General features: G+C 46.1%; 6 protein-coding genes and 1 further gene across 8 annotated transcripts; 4 read left to right on the top strand and 3 right to left on the bottom strand.

Moving 5' to 3' along the window:
* Positions 1 to 112: 112 nt before the first annotated feature.
* DFL_005201 lies at positions 113 to 877 on the bottom strand.
* A 2257-nt stretch (positions 878 to 3134) lies between these two features.
* On the bottom strand, positions 3135 to 7262 carry DFL_005200 (Ribosomal protein L31e domain superfamily; the record flags this gene model as incomplete). Its single annotated transcript, XM_067634426.1, has 15 exons — positions 3135 to 3146; positions 3222 to 3413; positions 3479 to 3553; positions 3884 to 4003; positions 4063 to 4116; positions 4321 to 4351; positions 4462 to 5483; positions 5542 to 5819; positions 5874 to 6525; positions 6580 to 6654; positions 6719 to 6899; positions 6955 to 7021; positions 7081 to 7098; positions 7159 to 7183; positions 7260 to 7262. The coding sequence occupies 15 exons, from the start codon at positions 7260 to 7262 to the stop codon at positions 3135 to 3137; spliced, it is 2805 nt and encodes a 934-aa protein (XP_067492495.1).
* A 444-nt stretch (positions 7263 to 7706) lies between these two features.
* DFL_005199 (uncharacterized protein) lies at positions 7707 to 9112 on the top strand (the record flags this gene model as incomplete). Of its 3 annotated transcripts, XM_067634423.1 has the most annotated exons (6): positions 7707 to 7751; positions 7830 to 7902; positions 7964 to 8216; positions 8280 to 8399; positions 8463 to 8477; positions 8779 to 9112. In XM_067634423.1, the coding sequence occupies 6 exons, from the start codon at positions 7707 to 7709 to the stop codon at positions 9110 to 9112; spliced, it is 840 nt and encodes a 279-aa protein (XP_067492494.1). The 3 variants fall into 3 exon arrangements, with proteins under 3 accessions (XP_067492494.1, XP_067492492.1, XP_067492493.1); XM_067634421.1 differs by lacking the exon at positions 8463 to 8477 and having other exon boundaries at positions 8782 to 9112; XM_067634422.1 differs by lacking the exon at positions 8463 to 8477.
* Positions 9113 to 12275: 3163 nt separating this feature from the next.
* Positions 12276 to 12902, top strand: DFL_005198 (uncharacterized protein; the record flags this gene model as incomplete). The annotated part of the gene is made up of 1 exon (XM_067634420.1): positions 12276 to 12902. One exon carries the CDS (start codon positions 12276 to 12278, stop codon positions 12900 to 12902), a length of 627 nt encoding a protein of 208 aa, XP_067492491.1.
* Positions 12903 to 13804: 902 nt separating this feature from the next.
* Positions 13805 to 15385, top strand: DFL_005197 (uncharacterized protein; the record flags this gene model as incomplete). The annotated part of the gene is made up of 2 exons (XM_067634419.1): positions 13805 to 14430; positions 14497 to 15385. The coding sequence occupies 2 exons, from the start codon at positions 13805 to 13807 to the stop codon at positions 15383 to 15385; spliced, it is 1515 nt and encodes a 504-aa protein (XP_067492490.1).
* A 1715-nt stretch (positions 15386 to 17100) lies between these two features.
* Positions 17101 to 18370, top strand: DFL_005196 (uncharacterized protein; the record flags this gene model as incomplete). The annotated part of the gene is made up of 3 exons (XM_067634418.1): positions 17101 to 18048; positions 18120 to 18204; positions 18270 to 18370. 3 exons carry the CDS (start codon positions 17101 to 17103, stop codon positions 18368 to 18370), a joined length of 1134 nt encoding a protein of 377 aa, XP_067492489.1.
* A 1062-nt stretch (positions 18371 to 19432) lies between these two features.
* DFL_005195 (uncharacterized protein) lies at positions 19433 to 21623 on the bottom strand (the record flags this gene model as incomplete). Its single annotated transcript, XM_067634417.1, has 6 exons — positions 19433 to 19584; positions 19638 to 20150; positions 20204 to 20444; positions 20497 to 20627; positions 20678 to 21013; positions 21080 to 21623. The coding sequence occupies 6 exons, from the start codon at positions 21621 to 21623 to the stop codon at positions 19433 to 19435; spliced, it is 1917 nt and encodes a 638-aa protein (XP_067492488.1).
* Positions 21624 to 22413: the final 790 nt, after the last annotated feature.

Here is a 22413-nt window from a genome sequence, read left to right as displayed (position 1 = left end):
GTCTATTACCTGAATGTCAACAAACGTAACGCGTAATAGGCAGCTTCGCCGCTTAAAGAAAAGTCGGCAAATTAATATAATTATCCGTTCCCAACTGAGATTCCAAGTCCAACTAAGCTCTATTTCTTCCCTCAAAGACTGGCGACGGACTCCTACTAGTCTCCCTCTCATCCTTCCCTCTGATCCTCAACCACTTCTTTGTGCTTAATTCTAACTCCCTATCCATCTCCTTGGTAGGTTCCTTTCTGTGTATGAAATTGCAAAACCCGCCTCTTTGACACCCTTCCCCAGAATTGAGCCTACAACAAGCTTCTCGGAAATCTGTAACGGGCGAAAGTTCGCAGTATATAGGTCGAGCGGCATACCATCGTTGATTTAGCTCGTCGCAAGCCTTTTGAGCGTCTTCTTCGTATTTGAAGCGGGCATAAACATTGCCAATGAGGTCTTGAATGCTACCAGTTAGTCACTTTCCAGAAAACTACCAACAGTGCCTGGTAACTTACGATCATTATTATTATCACAAACAACCAACTCCTCAATCTCTCCATATTTGCACATCTCACACCAAATATCCTCATAGAATCCATCGAAATGTGTTTGTAACTGATTCGGGTTCATCTTATTCTTTGGATCGAACGCCGGGTTTTGGTACATATTCGGGAGTAGAACGGTTTGCGAATATGACGGCTTGACGTGTTTACGAGAACATCGGTCGCCATGACGGCAGGCGCCGATTTTGTAGTAGAATGAACCTATAGTGTGATTGGAGATGTTAGTTTTCGACCGCTTTCCTTTGACGTGTTTTTCCGGGGTCTGGGGACTTACAGTTGACCTTGTCCTGCTCGGTACCAAAGATAGAGGCGAGATAATTTGCCATTGTGAAGGGCTAGAGTGATCTTTGCGACTTGATCTGTGGCGTTTTTGGAGCTGTTTTGAAGTTGAAGGAGGTTTTGTCGCGAAGTTGTGACGTTGATGAAAGGTTGGTGATGGCAAAAGCGATAAAGGCTGGAAGACGAGTTTCTTTAAGATGCGTGGCTGACAAAGCCACAGAAGCGAAAAGTGTGGCTGAGTTCGAGAAGATTCCAACAATGTCAACACTTCGATGTCTGAGACTAACTATTTGCGGGGGTCGTTTTCGTCATTGCTATTTTTATTCTTGCTATACAAGCGATCATGGATTTGACGATAATAAAGTAGCCTTGTTTTCGTACCGATAATCTCTCTGGTATCTATTCCGTAATATATACGACCCATATATATGTCTTATACCCAGACCTAGTCGGACCGGACGCGTATATTTTTCGTGGACATGACTCGGCCTCGAATATTTCGATTGAGGAGCCGAGTTTCGTACATGTATCGGATTAGGAGAGCTTGAAAAGAAATGATTTGAACCACCTTCGTACTCCGCATTGCAATCAATTGTTTATTATTACCGCCTATCAACGAAGTTTTGGTTACCCATATGTCCATGTGGACCTACACACGCGGTAGGATTTACAACATTAAAAAATATCGGATATTACCTCGAGATTATCACATATTGACTAAAACACAGCTCATGACCATCTACTTAAGTGTATATCTGCTAAAGTAAATAACTAGTCTACCTGTTTCATTACCCAGGTATTACCATGTCGACCCCCCAAAATGTGCCAAACCCACACCCTCCACACCCCCTGCCGGCACACCACCACCACCCGTCCCCTAACCACAACCTGCAAACTCAAGGTTGCAAAAAGATCATATCTACAACCATCTTCCAAGAACTATGTCCTCAATGCTCATACCTTGGAAACGAGGCATACGCTGTTATTGAAGTGCAAGCGTTAAATCATCGGAAGACGTGTGGGGGGATATGAAAAAGTATAGAAGGTTTGCGAAGGCGCTGATGTTGAGGCCTCTTTGGAGGTTTGAGGGATAGGAGTATGAGGGGTGAAATCGTGGTGTGGGAGGTAGTACTATTGGATGGGATATATAATCTGATAGCACATCGTTCAATGTCTCATAGTCATCAACATGAATTCAATATGGATATCAGAATGCAATAATTCTAAATGACATGACGGACCCGGTCAATATATCCTATCCTCCGTGCACACAATTATTCATAAACCTTCAATTCCCCTTCGAAAGCGGGACATTGACACAAACTAACCCCCCCAAGCCCTCAAACGTGTACCCGCGTAACAATCTACACCTGCGGGCACGCCGACAGTTCCTATATATGCTGCCGCCATCGTCCATATTATCTATATCCTACGGCCGGGAGACAACGCCCTCAAAACACTGAATACATTCGTCCAGGAAGCTCAGACAATCCTTGTCCTAGGAGGTATGCTTGGTGGAAGTATGTATGATCGTATGACAGGGGTTACCGTCGATTGTGGCTTTTGTACGATATAATGTTTGGGGAAAGGAGAAGGGTTGGAGCTGTTTAAGTATAAGCCGAGAACGGGATATAATGATTCAGTTTATGGCTCCAATCTTTAGGGTAGTTTTCTAAGTTGGTCGTGTTGCTGAACGGTGGAAATGATGTCGTTGGCTGGAATCAAATGCTGGATAGATTTGGCAGGGTGTTAGTAGCAGTCTCGAGGCCAAGATTAGTAGCTTGAATAAAGGCCAATTAATCCAGCATCATCACATCTAAGATTCTTACAAAAGAGTCGCCACGAAATCACACCTAAAACATTCTACGAACTATCACTGCAAAAAACAGAGCTTCCTCGAGAAAATGTTCATTGATAATCCCTTCCTCCATGCTATTCACAAAAAGAGAAAAAGGTATCTAACAGCTGTATATATGTCGTATCTTCATTCACCCCCAGCGAAGAAACGTTGTTGGAGAGAGGGTCTCCATCTTTCGAAAGAGGTCGGATATTCGTTAATCAGGAGGGAGTTGGAGGGTTTTGTATATGAACACCGAATCGAAAAAAAGTGCGTGTGAGAGTGTGAGTGTCGTAGTAATTGGTGGTATTACAACTGGGGGAAAAAAATAACAAAGGATTTTTGAACACCCGGAGGAGGAAAAAAATCGTAAAAAAAAGGGAATAGTAGTAAGTGTAATAATGGAATTGCATTCAAAAACCGGCCAGGAACGGGAAAGGAACAGGGAAAAATCGAACTAAAGGAAACTACACATCGACCTGTAGTAACAAAACATATTAGCATCCTGCCTCTAAATCTTTATATGGGGACTTTTGGGGATGGGGAAAACATACGACAGTGGTCTGCAGTCCCTTAGGATTCTTAACGTTAACAGCCTCAACGAAGCTGTAAAGCTTCTCCTTGGCGCCTTCCTCGTCGTTACGTTTTCTCGAGATTCTGACACGGAGACGGTATGGAACACCCTTGATACCCTGCTTCCAGACTTCCTTGTTCAACTGGGGGTCCAGGCGGACGTCGATTGTGCCCTAGTTTCGGCGTGTTAGCGGAAATTTTATGTCGGTGGTTGGTTTTCAGGTAGTTATATATGTACCATCTGCTTGTGTGCGAAAGCCTTGATCTCCTTGATGGCGGTTGGTGCTCTCTTCTTGAAGGAGACGCCGTGTACCTGTTCATCGGTCGAGGCGTTAGCAGCTGCATGACACTAGATAGTCAGATGTCATGATGGTCTCGAGTCCTCCTCTTTAGTCCTTCTAGTATCGATTGATTCGTCTTCGGGCTATCAGATGTCGTCCAAGTCGGCGTGGCCGTTGTTTCTGTCGTATCCCCCCTCTAGATTGTCGATATCTCGTTCTCCCATTCTTCATTGCCGTTGCCTCCGTATTCACCGTCCCTGTATTCCCATCCAAACACCATCCGTATCCGCCCAATCCATATTTCGAAGAGAACCACCATGACATCCCTCAAATCTCAACAGCGTAGGAAACAAAATCCGTACCCTCTTGTGCATATGAATCGTATATTCCCTGGTGACAACGTCAGCAATAGCCGACCTGCCTGGCTTCGACTTTGGTGGTGCCATTGTAAATAGGTTGAAGAGGAGGGAAGAGGGTAAAAACTGATATTCCAAGTTAGTCGGAGTTTTTGACTTTCGTTTATATTCGAGAGGTTACGTACAAATGTGTCGACGGGGTATTGAAGGTGATTGGAAAAGACGATTGGCGATAATAGCTGTCGGGTGAGGATAGCGGTCTTTTCGTGGTGTGTTGAAGGTTTCTTGGCGTTTGGGTTGGATGGATTTGGACAAGGGTTTGCATGGTGGGGATTAGGGCAAGGTGACGGAATAGGCAGTTTTGATTAGGGTTTTGGGCAAACACCAGTAATGGGAACTACAACGGCAACGCAAAGCTTATTATAGACATATCGAGTCCTCACCTGCCACGAGGTATGCTTCTCAAGAACTGCACTGGCAGAAATCAGATTTCATGTTAATCGCATGCATGTATTATCACCGGGGACGCCATTTAATGCTAGTATATGTAGTCGTCTGCTCAGAGTTCCTTCTCTTCTTTATACTTCCAGTTCATATTATTGAACCCCAACCGACTACTCGTCTCCAGCCACCGTCCCTCCCTCACCGCCTTCATGGCTTCCTTAACCCTCTCCCTATCCAGATCCCTAATATCACTGGGTAGTGAATCCTGCGAGTCATCCTTTTCCTCAAAGGTATCAGAAACCCTCTCTGATCGTGGTACTTCAGAAGGTAGTATTTCGGAAACCATTTTGCTAGAGATAGTAATATCGTCGTAACCAGCTTTTCTAATATTCTGTTTCTTGGTCAGTGAAGGGGAGTGAGTAGAGTCACTGTGAAAACGCTTCGAAGGAACGCGAACGGTGACATGTTCGTGTGAATCTGGTGAGACTGCGAGGATAATATCCGATCCTGCATTTGTTCGTCTTCGTCTGAAAGTCGCTGGTGCCTTTTGCAAATCTCCTGTTTCTTGGGTTTCAGACGTATCCGGAGTTCTGTGCACCTGAATGGTGGAACGGGGGCTGATATTCAAGATCGATTTCGACAATAATCTGCTATCTTCGATCGCCTTTTCCACTTTCGCAACGATATTCGGATCTGTAGGATCATACTCGTCCGCCTGAGTGTCTCCTGGTAGACAAGTAGCATGAGCATGTTCATCGAATTCTATTCGACGAACAGCTTCACCTACTTGTCTCTTGATCTCTGAATCATCTGACTGCGTAGGACCTCGTACATGTGCAAGAACCTCTTCCTGTGAAGAGTGGAATACCTGCTGAGAACGAGCTTGTTGTGACTCTTCTGCCATCGCGGCGGCCCGTTGTTCTTGAAGTTCGAGGTATTCTAGATCCTGCCGGGTTTCGGCGACGAAGTCCATGTCCAAGGCACGCTCGATGTCGAAGGCGAATTCTTCGCCTGTACAGTATTTTCCGAATAGCTTTCGGATGGAGTCCTTTTGGTACCAGGAGCCGTCGGCGGCGACGCAAGGGTAGACATCTTTAGGAGCCAGTGCTTTGACGAAGTCTTGAAGTTCGGAGAATGAGGAGTGGCGGGAGACTGGGTAGCCCTGTGGATTTTTTTAGTATGCATATAGGAGGTTAAAGGTAGCGAGATCGGAAACGTACAAACCACGTTGGGAGAGTAGTTGATTCCTTGCCATGTGGTCGGCTCTCGGTTTTCAACTGTTCTCCCTGTCGCGATAGAATGAGGGCTTCTAGGTTTCGCTTGATGATCTCGATGAACCCGTCTAGTTTCGTACCAGACTCTGGGGCTGCTGCATCGAGTGGCAGGATAAACCCAGGCTTCACATCGACCTGCTGGATCAACTCCGAGAGCTTTAGATCCTTCACAATCGAAGCTAGTTCCAAGAGGAGATCTCCAGACATCTCATCGACGGCATTTGCTTAAACTCGTTAGCCCGGATAAATCGTGTATCTAAATGGGATCGAAAACTTACCATCTACATTCCCACCCCCCTCACCAGCCTCCCTGAGCATATATTCCGTCCCATTCGGATCCCTATACTTCGCCACCAACGGCGATATCTCTACCAATCTTCCTTCCTTCCTCGCTTTATCCCTCCCTTCACACTCCAACCACCGCTCGCAAGAATGAAACCGCACGTTCTTATCGTCCGTGAGAACAGTGTCGTTGAATGAAAGCGTACGCCCCAGAAGGAAAGCACCATGTTCCCAAATACCTTTCGAATCCTTCGACCTAAGTGTATTAAACAACCCTAAACGGTAATCATCTAGATGAATCCGAGTATTAAAGTAAGACGCAAGAGCAACCCATGCATCTTCATACCCGAAGGTCCAGGTGTTCAAATGGAATACTGTCTCGGGCGGATATTTTGAGACTTGAGTTAATAGATCGGCAATGCCATCGGCTTTGGAGCTGAATGTTAGATGGGAGGCCTCGAGATTTGCGTGGGTGGTGTCGAGGTAGAGACAGTCGAGGGTTTTGATGCCTCGGAAGTATGGGAGGAGGATTGGATTACGTTTGAGCTTTTCGAGCCACCAGGGTTCGGCTCTTATGTCTCCCGTGTAGAGAATTGCTTTGCCTTTTCCTTCGACGAGGAACATGGTCGAGCCGGGGCAGTGGTTGGCCTGTGATTACGTTACTCGGCTGTACCGACCATATAGATATGCTAAGACACTTACATCGAACAGCGTCACCCGTATAGTGTAGCCAGGACAAAGTTCAATATCAGTAGGTGTCTCCAGCGGGAGTTCCCTCTATAAATATTTCCAAGGTTAATAGGTATCATAATTGCATAGAGTTTGGTGTCGAGTTTCTTACAATTATACGATCTCGGTTCGCATAATGTAAATATGGATACTCATGACTTTCCACAAGTTTCTTTGCATAGTTGAAGCGATGTATGCGTCTCTCGAGCTTCAAGAGCAACTGTTTAGTCGCAGCAGAGCAGTATATGAAAGGTGCTCGGTAGCTCTTCCCTGCTAGGCCAGTAAGGTGATCTCTATACAGAACGTTAATGTACTACTTTCTCATATCAGGAAAAATAAGAGACATACGAATGGATATGTGAGAGAAAGTTAGCCAGAGATGGCACCGCTCCGTCCACTTTTCGGAAATAGTCGACTAACAATTTAAATATCAGCCATGTGTTCTGTATACAGTCTCGAGATAGAAGGTCTTACATTGAATGCCTGAGAATTCTGAGCTTCAAGTCAGCTCCAATGTCGACTTTTTTTGGAGATACGCGGTACCACACGTACCCTTTACAATGCCATTGAAGGTCGACTTCATTGTCCTCAAGTTAGCGGTGATTCATATCATAACCCTAGACAAACACCGAGATCTGGAGATGCACACTTACCATCTTTGAGATATTTCCCAGCACTCAATACCCAGCAGCACCTCTCGAGTAGCTTCCGTGATCTCGATCTCAATATAATATCTAGCTTCAAGCTTCTAGAAGGAACAAAAGTGTGAAAAAAAAAAAGGAGAAGGGCCGGCAAGCAGAAATATAAATCTGTCCCGGCCAGAGCTCATGTGCAGTATCAAGAAAAGATAGCATGATCCCCAAGAGGTTGTCTACAATGTCGCAGCCTTGCTAGCATTTATCTATAACGAAAGCCATGCGCATATGTGATGTTGAATTTTATGAGTTGTTGGTTTGGCAGACGACGCGTTAGCTGCAGGAGAGAGCTTAGCTTAGACCCTCGTCATCCCAAGCCTGGACATCCCAACTTCACATAATCCACCTCCACACTCCAAACCATTCCATCATCTTCGACATCACGGGTATATCCACGCCTGAACCATGGATACTTTAATAACAGCCAAAGCCGGGCGCTGCACCCGCGACGTACGTACTTCCCAGAAGTAACCACTCTACCCCACGAAAACACCCAGCTGACGAACAGGGAAACCGGTCAACGTGCAGCCCGAGAACCCAAACCGCTACGTTCCATCTAACATCCCTGGCGAGATTCGCCTCGAACTCTCACGAGATGAGGGTGCTCCTTCCAATTATCCACCATGAGTTCCTAAAATCCAAGATCTAACGAGCTTGTATAGAGCTCCTTCACTTCAAATGGCTCCCCCGCCGCGGTCACACCGTCGACGGCGAAGAATTCGACCTAATCGTATTCCCCGGCGACGCCAGCTTCGTTCCCTACAACGCCGGTCCAAACGACGGCCGAATATGCGTGTTGAAATTCCAGAGCAGTGATCAAAGACATCTGTTCTGGTGGCAGACAAAGAACGATGAAAGCATTAGCGCTTCGGAACACACACGGAAGGACCGATCGGTGGCTAGGAAGATCGATCAGTGGGTTTTTTTATATGATATCCTGGATATGTTGAGTAAGAATACTGATTCTAGTGGATATAGGTTAATCCAATCCGGTGGCGATCTGGATGCCCTTGCGGGCGAGCTTATGGATATCGACGATGAGGCGGCTCCAGGTGCTGGAGAGAGTAGCAGACGAGGGGGTGCAGATGGTGGTCGAGCGTAGGTCCTATCATTTGCCCTTACTGTGCTGTCTACCATGGAAAAACAAATACAAAATAATAGAGAATACGATTTCCGGTATTCCACCCATAAGTTTCTATATTTCTTGTCCCCCCCAAAACCTATACCCGCACATCCGACCGTTTTCGCCTCGATTCTTGTCTACAGATGCTTTGTAGTTTGGAAAGGTGATGGAACAAGGGGTTGGAGGTAGATGGTAACAGAAAGATACAAAAACAATAGTATTACAAGCGCCTACGTGGAACAGCAGGTTGATTGTTAAAGAGCTGCATCGTCACCATTTTTTTGTTTACTATGTCACTTTTAGCACCAAAGAACGAAATATACATAAGCTTACATATTCCATCGACCAATCTAGAAGTGAACCTCAGCCTGCAAGTGCAACCACCGAAGAACAACCATTCGACGTCGCAAGCCTAATACGTGGTATCTCGATCCCCGGCGGTGCCTCCTCGTCTTCAAACCCACAAGGATTCCTTACCCTTCCAAGTCTACTCCAACCGAATGTCGCAACCGCAATTCTGGAGTCTAAGGCCATACGTCAAAAGTTACTAGCGAATCTCCCACCAGCATTGACGGCAGATGTCAAGACGGAGTATCAAGAGAAAGAATTATTAAGAAAGGTTTTGCACAGTCCACAGTTTTCGCAAGCGACGGCAACGTTGACTGTTGCGTTGAGAGAAGGGGGTTGAAGGGGGTTGCGGATAGTTTGGGGGTTAAATTGGATTTGGAGAATGCAGGGACACAAGGCGGGGTTGAGATATTTGTATCGAGTGTTAAGAAGGAGGCGGAGAAGGAGGATGATGAGGGGGATACGCAAATGTCGTGAATATGAAGAGCTTGTAAAACTGTTATATTAAGGATTTATGTTACGTATACTAGAGAAAAGCTATGCAATAGAATGTCTTTTCTGAAACTTTTAATGGCGGCTATTGAATTGCCATTTTTTTTTTCGGAATCCATAGGATTTTGATATGATGTTGGGATGTGGGCTTGTTCAGTGGCTGGAAGTACTGTACGTTTGCAGCACACCTTGTGGCGAATGCACAGCACAGACAAGCCGTTTAGCCAGGCGAGCGAAACCCACCAAGGGTTCTGCAGTTGGCCCGTGACGAAATACGAACAGGGGCAAGCTCGAGCCCGAAGCTGTCGATGATATGTAGATTATTCCGTAGACGAGTTCCCATTAATATTAATTCCATCAACCATTAAAATCGGATAGGCCACCATCTTTTAGGATCTTTTTTGTTTTCACCATCCACTAGGAGTTTAAATGACCCCGACCTTGTCGATATCTGGGCAGTTGAATCGATAGCGATCTTTCAAAACCCCGCTTGACTTGGCTAACTAACAAACCGGCTCTTGAATCGAGGGCAGTTGTAGGTCGCAGGTCTGCAATCTGGTCCGACATTCCGGCACTCTCAAGATGAAACGAAGAAGTAGCCTTACCGGAATGCTGTGCTGCCAGCTTTTGTCCCCGGGCAAGGACCACCCCGCCTTAATCCAACCCAACTTACCGGACCGGGCAGTGCAAGAGTGTAATCGTCACCTCTCTTTTTCGTCATTTTATTTTATTTTTGGAGATTACGATTCATGATCAAAGGCTGATTAGAAAGCAGATCCTCTTTTTTCGTCTCGTCTCGTATCATGCTCTTCGAATCGAATCGAACTTTGGCTGATTTCCTAAATCCATACTTAATTATACAACCGGGAACGGCAAGAGCAACCGCACAAGCTTCCTGTTGATAATATTGATGCGTACATAAAAGCCATAACGAAGCAACTTTATGTACGAGCAGCAGCCGCCTCGGACGATAAGCGGAGCCATTCCGGTCGAACTAGCCAAGGATTGAGATGACCTCAGTAACATACTAACGCAGGACAGCAGCAACCGTGGGCAGATTATCCATCTGATCCAACCCGTTAAACCTCAAAGGTCCAAGAGAGGGTGTGAGAGGGAAGAGAGGAAAAAAGCAAGGCTGTCCCTCTAACCCCACAGCTGGTGTATTAAATAGTGGGTCATCTCCATCGTTAACAAAAGTTAATCCACGGCATTCTCCTTCTTCGGAGCTCTCAACGTTGCATCGTCGATATTAACCAACATCTTGGTTTTGATAATTTCGCTAACAACTTTAGTTTGTTCGAATGTTAATATCCTTCTGCAAGAAGAAAATAAATTCGGATTTATCGAGAAGAAGAGAGGAAAGAAAGAAAAAAAAGGCAAGACGGAATTTATCTGGTGCAAGGATACCCGACCTCTTTAATACCCCGGTTCGCATTGAAATCAGCTGCACCTTCAAAACGTCGAATGCATCCTGTTGCGCTTGTGTGATGATGACGATGCCAACGATAACAACATGATACCCACGACCCTATTAATCAATCACAGATTGAAATTAAATTAAAGAAGGAAACCGCCCCGAATTCCTTCCATCTTTCCTTCCATTCTGTTTTTTAAATTTATATTTCTATCTATATTTATTGAATACCCTGGGAAACAAACAACCCCGAAGCCTTGAACCAGCTAGAACCAGTTCAGCTCCCTTCTTTCCAGTTTCACCTTTTATTGACTTGGTTTTGTTTCCAAACAAGCAAAGCAAAGCTAAGGCCCAGTCTGATTAAAATCCTCTCAACCATCTTGATTGCTCTTTTCTCATCCATCCTTCTTTCTCCGGTCCGTCGTTAGATTTACAATCAAATCTCCAAAAAAAACACCGCCTCGATAAATACTTTATATCCCAAGCTCATCCCGTGAAGTCTTCTTCTTATTTTGTTTATTTGTTTTGGTTCGAGCTTGCTGCTTACATATATTACCCTCAGCCCTGCCTGCCTGCCTGCTTCGAACGAGAGGCCCTCAGCCGTTTCCGCATAATTCTGGAAATCTGGTGTCACAATACTCCAGCCGTTATCTATTACATAAACAAAAACATCCAAACCCAACTCCAAGTCATTTATTACCGTCGACTCGGAAACAGAAACAAAAAAAAAAAAAAGCCATCTTGTCGTCGGTGTGTACACTTCGGAAAAATTACAAAACGAAAACATCCCGGAAAAGGCTACTCAATCGGAGAGCTCGAGAGAGGTGGTGGGAAAGGAAAGGATTCCCGGCCTGACAATACAATACAATACAATCCACTATCCTACTTTTCCGCGTGGTTTGGTTTTCTGAGCCAGGAATTTTTCGGATTTCGGCCTCAACAACCTCGAATTTACGCCGTGTGTGGTCTTTTCCCTTGCGTGCCGCTAACTGCACTGACCACGGGAAGAAAAACCAAGGGTTCAAAGAGAGAGCAGAGAGAGAGAGAGAGAGAGAGTATCGGAACTTGAGAACATTGATCAATAAAAAAACCAACTCTGGTTGGAATCCGGTTTTGAAAGAAATCGAGCACAATAAAATAACAGGAGGACAGCTTTATCTCCCTCATCTCATCCTTCTTCTTTCCCAACCATCAAGGCCAACATTAAAAAACGGTCTGTCTACGAGCAATATCCGCCTCTCTCGAACTCCACTACGTATCGATATCAAACGACCCTTTCCGAGACTTTTCCGATTCCCGTTATCTTGGTAGCGTAGTTAGGTGCAGCACAGCACGAATAAAAGTAAGAGACGTTGTGATATCGTCCGAAAACCAACTTGGAAATCGCTTGCTTCCCGAAAAGAGACAACACTTTCCAAGCACTGATTCCGATTATCACAATCACAAGACTCGACTGGCCTTAAAATCCTATAACCCACAGTTCTCTTCAGGGGAGCAGGGCTAGTTCAAAACACCCGTACCGAGTTAAAATCATCAAAGAAATCAAATCCCATCTACACCGAATTTTAAAGCATTAAAACCAAGCAAACGACCAAACATGGTTGGCCGTCGCCAAATCCACCAAGCCATCCATTCGCGGATGATGAAGCGCAACGCAGACGACGACGTGGTCCAATGGGACCAAATTGTTTCAACCCTTGTTACGGAACTAAAGCACGAAGTATCATCCTTCTACGGAAACGAAGGCTCGGAAATCGAGAAAATGTACCCCGGATTCGACTACCATAACGAAAAGATCCGGGCGAGACTATCCAGATGGCCGTGGCATAGGAGTTTCTTCAAGGCGATCGATTATTTGGGTCTCAGCGAGAGCGAGGTCGACAGCGTGGTTACCTGGTGGGGAACGTTGAAGGAACGACAGGCGTACGAAAAAAAGACGGGGACGATTGTGAGGGATACGACCGGAGATGATATTCCGACTTGGGAACAGGTGCAGGAGATGAAACAGGAGGCTCTGAAGGAGAAAGAGGAGGATTTCGATGGGATCGATCCTTACAGCTTGAATCGGGAGGAGATGGAGAGCATGTTGAAGGAGGCAGATAGGTTAGCCTTGCAGGAGAGCCTGCAGCAGGCGGCTTTGCAAAGCCATGCTACGGCTACGGCCCTCAGGATTCAGCAGCAGTTTCGTCAGGCCGAACAGCTTTTCGGCTACGCACGGGAGTGATCAGCAATCCCCGACCCTTTTCCCTATTTCCCTTTCTTTCTTTCTCTGACGTACTAAAGAATTGTACCATCTACTAGGAGTTATACGAGTGCTTGGAAGTTTTTGGTTGTTTCCTTTGGACTTTTTTACTGATTTCTACGGCTTTCTTTCAAACGGGTTTCATTTGTGCGGTTTCTTTGGATTTTTTTCGACTTCCATGGCGCTTTCAGTCTCCTCTACTCTCTTCTCCTTTGCCCGCTTTCCTGCTCAACTCACATCAACTTAGATATACACGCACACGCAAAGCCCTTCTTATCATCGGCTTGTACCTTTTCTCTACCCCTTTTCGGCAACATGGAGGGATTCAACACTCGGACAAAATGGATCTTTGTAATTTTGGTTTTTTTCTTTTTTTCTTTCTGGCTTATACACCTCCCGGCTTGGTTTTTTACTTATACTCGGAACTTGCTACTGGAACAATACCTGGAGTTCAGACTTTTGATGGATATGCTCTAACTTTCGTCTTTTACTTTTTCCTAGCTTGCTCGGTTGTTTTTATTATTATATATCCTTACTCAACTTGGTGAAGGTGGTGGATTTGCAATCGGATCGGTCTGTTGAAGTTCTTTCGGCTGTTTCTCTTGATTTTTCTGATATCGATAGACCGAGTTTGTATCTTCTTCAGCAAAGTAAAGATATAACCAAAATAACGAAAAATAAGAGATAAAATCAAATAAAAATACAATCCCTCGTGGATCGGATTACGTATACCATCTCCGAATGGGCATTATTATTATTGGTTTCTGTAGGTTGTAATTTGATGAAAAAACTTTGTGTTGAGGCTGTTACCAAAAATAATAAAGCCTCGGTACCTTGCATTAGCTTCAAATCCCACTTCACCCCCACACTTCACCTGTCCGACGATGAAGAGCCTGAGCCTCTCCACCATCGCCAGACAACGGCACTTCCGCCCCCTCCGCCGTCCAATCTTCCCTCTCCCGTCCCCCCCCAACCGACCATTCACCACCTCCAATTCCACACCTCAATCCTCCAACCCCGCCTCGGATACCCCTCCCCCTCCGCAACCACAACGGCAACCTCCCAAAAATGCCAACAAAACCCTCCACCACGCCATCGCCACCGAAACAGGGTTGTACACCACCCTTCCTTACTCCCCGGGTTCTCCATTCTTTCTCCCACACGGCACGAGAATTTTTAACCGTTTGATCGAGTTCCTACGTGCTCAATACACGTTACATGGATATCAGGAGGTGGTGACGCCGATGATATATAACGATGCCTTGTGGGAAAAGTCCGGGCATTTGGAGAATTTTAGGGATGATATGTTCAAGGTTTCCAGTGCCAAGAGGAAGGTGCAGAAGGGTTCGGAGGATGGGGAGGGGCTCAATGCCGGGGTTAGGAGCGAGGAAGAGGGGAAGTATAGCCTCAAACCGATGAATTGTCCCGGACATTGTTTGTTGTATAAAACTCGGGGACACAGTTATGCGGATTTACCGTTGAGGTTTGCGGAATTTGCGCCGTTGCACAGGTATTCCCCTCTCCCGTAACTACATTTTTAATCATCACATCCGGTACTGATATTCACGATATACAGAGATGAAATCCGCTCCGCCCTGACGGGCCTGACCCGCGTCCGACGTTTCCACCAAGACGACGCCCACATCTTCTGCCGCGGCGACCAAATCTTCACCGAAATCTCGTCAACGCTATCGATGCTCGAAACCGTCTACCATGCCCTCGGTTTCCCGGACTATAAATTCGTGTTATCCACACGACCGGAGAATTACATGGGGTCGCTGGAGGACTGGGAAAAAGCGGAAGAAGTTTTAAAACGTAGCTTGGATAATACATCGAGGGTCTGGGGGATAGACGAAGGCGACGGGGCGTTCTACGGACCGAAGATCGATGTGCTCTTGCAGGATTGGCAGGGCAGGCAGCATCAAACCGCCACCATACAGTTGGATTTCCAACTCCCCCAGAAATTCGAGTTGAGTTACGATGTCGCCCCCGACGGTACCACCGGAGGAGTTTCGAAGGAAACACCGGTGATAATCCACCGTGCGATATTCGGAAGTCTGGAAAGATTCATGGCCCTCCTCATCGAAAAATACGAAAACCGATGGCCATTCTGGTTGAGCCCTCGACAAGTCAAGATCATCCCCGTCACAAACAAACCCGAAATCATAACATTCGCAAAGCGTACAAGGGATATACTCTCCGGTGTCAAAACAGGTGAAAGGATACAGGCGATGGGGAAAAGGACTTTTTTTGTGGATTTGGAAGAAAGGAATTTGGGGTTGAACAAGAGTATCAGAGAGGCGAAGAGCGCGGGGTATAATGTTATTGTGGTGATCGGGGAGGATGAAGTGAGGAGTGGGAAGGTGAGGTGGGATGTTTGGGAGAGGGAGTATGTGAAGAAGGGAATGGATGGGGCGGAGGAGGTATACCAGAAGCTCGTGCAGATGGAAGCGGAATATCAGTAACTTCCTGTTCTTTTTTCGGACGATTGCCTATCCGAACGAGAAATATCATGAGCTTCTTTTCATGCTTCTGGAAGAAAGAGAAAGAAAAAATCCGTTGGGGAAGCATGAGATAATAAGGTAGCTTCGGTACTATATAAGTTAGCTACCTAGCTATGGCGGGGTCGAGGGGTGAGAAAAAAATAGAATATACCGAGGGACGAGTTTCGAGGTTAACGGGTAAGTTTAATACAACCATGACCGAAAAACTGTTGGGCGGGATTTTACGGATGAAAGGAAGATAATATGTAGATATCTAATTCTTGAAACGCCATAGATGTAAATGTATACCAAATAGAGAAAAAACTCTTCTCCGTTTTACGATTCCTTTGGGGGACAGTGCCAGTGTATGCTCATAGACAGGCCGTGCGGACGTTGTTTCCCGCTTACGGCCATGGGTCTGATATAGTCGAGAGCACCAGGTAGCCGCCCTTAGTAATCTTCTCTACATCTAAGGCCCCTCGAAAAGCTCGTGCGTCCTACAATAACACTACTTTTCGGGAGAAACCCACCAGAGATCCTCTTTTCTGTACCTTGCGGCTCGGGAAACGGTTTGAGGATTTTGATGTGGTTTCGATCAGAGGCCAAAATTTTGGCACTTGAACATGGGATTTTGGCATGTGATAGCATCATTCGCTGCAATACCAAGACTGACGACTTGATTACCATGGACCAAGGCAAACGTACCGGCCTAGGAAGAAAATATATTAAATATAGGGAGCAAGGGTTCCCCACAGATTTCAGATGTTAAAACGGTGGTTTTTTTTCTTGGAGGTTTTTTTTTCGTTGGAGGTATCGATGATTGGTTTCAAGTTTTTCATTCTGCGGGGTATAAGAATCGACGTTCTTTTAAGGCTTTATAATACGCTTCTTTGACTGGTCGGATTGATCTCTTTATTTCGATATTATCATTTATAGAAATTGTCGTTTTCGAGTTTAAATTCGGCTTTTATAATCCTACAGCTTCAATATTATATTACCACTTCAAGTTATACCTCTCTTTTCATATCCAATTCTATTTTATTTCTATTTTCCATTCTCATCTCTGGTCATCCGTCATACCTTCTTTCCCAGGCAGGAACGAGGTCTAGCATAGAATCCACATCACCTGCTGTTCTAAGCCAGAACCCGCAACGTCACGGGTTATACCATCGGTCACATAGACATTCCCTTCGAAACCCATGCGCTTCAAGAACAGCCGGAAATAATTATATCTTTTCGAATTCAAGCCTCATATATCATCTACTATATCTGCCCCAAAGATATCTGTAATATTCCCTTTGTTATCCTCGGTCGTTAAAATCCTCGCCACGGCGCCCAGGAATCGATATTCCCTGTTCTGTCCTATCGGTTCAATTGCATTCTTTTTCATCGCAAACGCATCCCAGTTTGGCTGCTTCCGAGTTAGCGCAAGAAATTCCCCGCAAAAGAGGCCATCCCACGCCTTCCCTGTCCTGCAGTGTCCTTGTCCTGTTCCAGTCCAGCCCACCACCCCACACCTCCACCGAGGGAAAGAAAGAAGAAGAAAAGAAGTTAAAGAGAGCTTTAAAGGCGTCTTTGTTTCGTTTCGTTTCTTTTTTTCTTTTCTCTTTCTTTTCTCTTTTTCTTCACGAAAGAATATTACGACTACGATCGACCGGACTGGGAACGACTCGACTCGACTCGATAGAAGAACAGCGATGGACCAACCGCACCCCTTCTCCCCCCCAAACCTCCACCAACAATTCCCCCTCTCCTTCTTCGAAGAAGACATGCTCCTCTTCACCGGCGGAAACCACCAAGGAACCCCTCACGACCTCGCCGCCTGGGAAAACATGGGTATCGGTCAGGGTCGTTCCGTATCCTCCATAATGGATCCCTACAGCCTGGACCCCCAAGCTTCCTCTTCAGCAGCAGGAGCATCGAGTCCAACGTTACAAAGTCCCATGGATACTTCTACCGGATTTGGGAATAGAGCATCGGGAGGAGCGGGGAAGAAGAGAGGCAGTAATGTTGATGTACTGGGTAATCCTTTGCCGTTACCTTCGTCCATCCTCCTTAGCCATAACCATAACCATACCTATTCCCCCACATCATCCCATCAGATGGAAAGACTTCAAAGAAGAAAGAGTAGCAGCAGCAGCAGCAGCGGTATAAATATCACAAATAGCAATAGCATTCACAACAACGCTATTCTAATCAGCGAAGCAGGGAACATGGGTGTCTTTGACCACCACCATTCCCTCCACCATCATAACCACCACCAACATCATCGTAACCAATACCACAATCTAAACCTAACCACATTACATTACCTAGACACAATGGACATGACCACGAATACTAACGTAATCCTCGAAGAAGATGATGAAGACTCGAGACCCCTACATGACGATACATTACAACCCCGATCAAGCAACAGCAGCGGACTGAACCAACCCCAAAAGCGGAGGAGAAAGGATACGGTTACCACGTCGAATAATAACGGAAGTAACACGGACGATTTATCGAGTAATGATGATGATGGGAGTAACGATGGTAGAAGACGGGAGTCGTTGGTGGATGGGAAGAGGCCCGAGAGACCGAGGTTGACGGAGGAGGAGAAGAAGAATAATCATATTGCTTCGGAGCAGAAGAGGCGGATGGCGGTATGGCTTTCTTTATTTTTTGTCATATTCATGGGTAGGACGGGGGAAGGCTAATTCCTTGGGATGGACAGATAAGGGACGGCTTTGATAGACTTACGGAGTTGGTACCTGGTATCGAAGGGCAGGGTAGAAGTGAAAGTATTGTTTTGAGGAAAAGTATGTCCCCCCCCCCAACGTGCACCTAGAAAAAAGGAAGAGAAAGAAATTAACGAATATAAAAGCGGTGGACTACATGCGCAAAGCGATAGAAGACCGAAGAAACCTGATAGCCCAAGTCCAGGAGCTGGGCGGTGAGGTCCCGCAGGATCTGTTACTCAGATAGTTCCTTTTTAACCACTCGGTTTCTTTTTTTCTTTTCTGCTTTGACATTTAGAGAGTACATATTATATAATCACCTTTTTTCAATCATGTAGGATAGAAATGACTACCTTAACGGGGAAGGAGAACAGAAATGGTCGTAGAGGAGGAGGTGAGTCGAGTGACTGCTCTGGAGCATGTTGCGCTTATAGCTAGCTATAACTTAATTAGTTAATACCCCCCCGCCCATCTCTTTGTTAATGTACAATAGGACTTACCGCGCTGGCGTTTTTCCCTTTGTTCTTTTTCCGTTTGTTTGTTTTTCGAGTTCGCATTTGATCGCGAATACATTTTCGGCGGGGACATCCATCCCGTTGGTAATTTATCCTTCTTTCACCCACATCTGTAATCTACCCCACGTATCTCATCAGCGTACCCAGACACCGGTTGGCTTTAGCAGCACGCGAAATGAAATTAGTCTAATCGGATAATTTTTATTAAAAATTTCTAATTATTTTCATCCCACTATAATAAAATATAATAATGCTTAACTGTAAGCCTTATATTGCCTGGGTTTTTCGCAAGGCTACTAACATTAAGTGCCTTTATCCCAATCTCGAAGAACGATACGGAAATCAGAAATATCAGATCCCCAGGGGAAAAAGAAAAAAAAGTCTGCATACGCTCCTGCATTTGATAAAACGGAGAAGAGGGGTAACGCAAAGGGGTAGTAGACGGGTCGACGGGCAGTCGGTGTAGAATCAAATTTATGCGGGAGACGATGAAAGTATCGATATCGGTAGAGAAAAGGAACGAGCAGAGTAGAGTCTAAGCAAACCCGAACAAGGGCGGACAGGAGGATCGATAAAGAGAAGAAAAAGGGTAGTAGTTCGAATTCAAGGGCAAAAACGAAGAGTCCATAGTACACCTGGTATGGGGGGGGGGGAAATGCTGCACCAAAAAAAGGCTTTCCAAAAACTTAACTTCCCATCAAAAAAAGTAAAACAAAAAACGAAGAACCCGGGAATCTGGTTTCTGGAAAAAAGAGGAAAGAGAAAATGGACTAGAAAAGGCTGCCTCTGCGGTCTCACGAGCTGGGAAGAAACTCCAAATTGTGGATCCAATGGTGTAGGTTGACGAACGACGCCGGTCCGCCTTCCTCTCCGAGCTCCCGAAGGAGTACTGTTGTTTGTTGAACCAGCCGTTCTAATGGTGCTTTCGATGATTTGCCGAGGGACACTGTATAATCGTTAGCATTTTGGGCCTCGAATGGAATTTTGATCTTGACGTACCGAGAATAGCAGAGTTCAATGCCTCGGCAACCGGCCCACGTCCTTCTTCAGATAACAGATGTGCCATCGGCGAAGTCATCGGGTCCGAGTATGCAAATAAACTGAACACCTGTTCCATCTCTTCCTGCAGCTCCGGCTTGTCCTTGAAATCCTCCTGCAACTGTCGTCCGTATTCTAAAACCTTTCCGAGCATATTCAAATCGGGTGCTGCTGGTCCTGTGATGGGTGCCGGTTCATCCACGTCCATATCGCTGCGATTGTCACCACCGTCCATATCGACATCCTCGTCTTCTTCGTCTCCGTAAGCGTCAAAAGCACGGCGTTTCGATGTGGATGGCGGGACCTTCTTTCGCCCATTGGTAGTCTCTGCGGACCGTCGCATCATTTCAATGAATTTCCGACAGCGGAGTCGGAAATTGATTTGTTCATTCAGCGAGAGAACATCCGGATAATGCCTTTGTGTGAATTCCAGAGCCTTGTCGATATCGCCTTCAAGGATTGCCGTACGGATGTCTACGATATTGTTAGCTGCATACCAATGCATAATATATCGAAATACAACGTACTCTGCCTGTGAATTGCGTTCTCGTCTTCCATTAACTCCAACGGCCTCGACTTCCCGTTGTTACTTAGCGCGTTTTGCTCGGCTTGTAAATCCTGCGCAAAGGCTTTTGCTGTCTCTACAAACCCGTCATGCTGTAGGTATGATGAGACCAGGGATTGTATTAAAGCCGTCTCGTCGAGAGGCGGACATAAACTCTCAACCTGGCTGTCGCCAATCTCTTGAAAGGCTGATTTTCGCTCGGCCTACGGTAACTTAGCGACTGATACCGCCATCAAGTAAACTTATTCACCGTACCTTCACATATCCATCGATATCGAAACTGAATTCTTCCTGTCCAAAGTTTACTCTTATATGTTCTCCTGGCTTCTTCATACCCACCGCTGGGAACAGCTTCCTGTCGTTTGGAATTTCTCTAAAAGCCGTACCTATGAAGAATTAGAACCGAGGAAGAGGTATATGCCTGGGTTTCAAGTACCTAGCATCTGGCCGTTCCGTGTAAAGAACGCGGTGTGTGTCCTAAAGTTAATCCCGCAACCAATAACATCCTTGGAGTTAAACTGGGGTCCATAGGCCTTCCCCATCCCAGAGCAGCAGAACGACTTTCCATCGTCGCCATGATAACCCCATGAATTCGGCTCCCAACCCGGTAGTCTGTTGAGTTGGACGTCGGCGCCGCAGAATCCTATACTGATTAGACCCTCGCGGCTCTTATTCATAATGGCAACTTCGAAATAGTAGACTCCACATGACCTCGGAATGGAATAGTCCGCTCGTACGGAGGCCGAGTCGTATTCGTTGACCTTGGTCGGTCCTGTCGCTCAACTCGAGTGTTAGCATAGCTATAGCACGCGAGCCAAATGCATACCAGATCCCCTACCTGAAAACTGAACATTCAGACCATCTTGAGAAACCTCTATCCCTCCGCTCCTATCATCATTGTTCCATTTGGTCGGTAATGGTGTCGGCAGATCATCGTCGGGCGATGGGATTGTATCCTTAACATCCAACTTCAATCCGGTCCCTCTAGATTGCGCGGCATGTAGTCCAACCGATGTATACGACGGCGTTCTACTCGGTACGGTAGAAACCCAGGATGAATCCCGAACGGCATCTAGCTTTTCGGCGTATAACGAGTCTTCTAGGTAGCTTGGCAGCGACACCGGAAGTCGTGACAACTTGGATTGTGTGTTGAAAGCATTGGACAAAGCGGTATTGTAGTATCGTCCGGATTGCGAACCTAGGTCAGATAGATTCGCATAGCTTCCGTTTCGTTGGGTACGAAGCCCTGTGGACGTGGTTGATGAAATGCGAGGGCGAGAAGGCTGGCCGGAGACAATTGAAGCCCAGGACGAACCTTGTGAACGTGGGACTACGGTGGATGTCCCACTAGCGGCGACGGTATGATAGCTACTACTAGCCATGATGTTATATTGTTGGACGGATTTCCAGACTGGTTATGCCAGTCGTTTCCTCGAAGTTGCGAATTGTGGTCTGGTTTGGACCGACTCCGCCGGTGGTAAGTGGTGGTGGTGGTGGTGTTACGGTGTGTCCGTCCGATGGTGACAAGGGTATGAAGAAGCAGGACTGGTCTGAACAGTACACGATAGATATGGAGTTATATGGCGGAGGGATACTAGGTTACTGTGGCCCTGGCAAGGAAAAGCAGACAGCACAGCAACCGGGTGCTGTCCGGTGTCACGAGTACCTGCTGAGTGGTGAAGTGAATCCTTAGTCTGGTTGGGTTATGGAGGTCCGTATTCAGTAGTTAAGTGGAAGAGGCGAGGTTGAGCTCCGGTTTGTCTGGCAGCTGCCCTAGTTAGTGCATATACGCTTTCTAATACACCGTGACGTGAGACCGCGCCCGAATTATCCAATGAGAGATACTTTGAGGATAAAGAATGAAAGGATGCGAGATAGCGATATACAGAGAATGTAATATCATTTAAATCTTTTTAAAAAAAAATTTATTTTAAAAAATGTGCGAGCAGACGACGGTTAGCGCATCGGAGTGCCGTGTTCCATCCGAATCGATCCAATCCAGCATCTGCCAGGTACCGATCGAAGCAGTTATGAAGTCGTCTTGGAGCGGGGCTAGTTAGATACTTTCCAGAGCAGTCTGTAGGCTGTCTGGCGATAAATTTCCCGCTATTGCCTCTTCTTCCTTCCAGCGCCAGAATCACGCTGTTCCCAGCCGGGGCCATGAATAGCCGG

This window comes from Arthrobotrys flagrans (genome assembly GCF_004000055.1).
Source record: "Arthrobotrys flagrans strain CBS H-5679 chromosome Unknown unitig_0, whole genome shotgun sequence".
NCBI classification, from domain to species: Eukaryota; Fungi; Ascomycota; class Orbiliomycetes; order Orbiliales; family Orbiliaceae; genus Arthrobotrys; species Arthrobotrys flagrans.
This window is presented reverse-complemented; position numbering and strand designations above follow the sequence as displayed.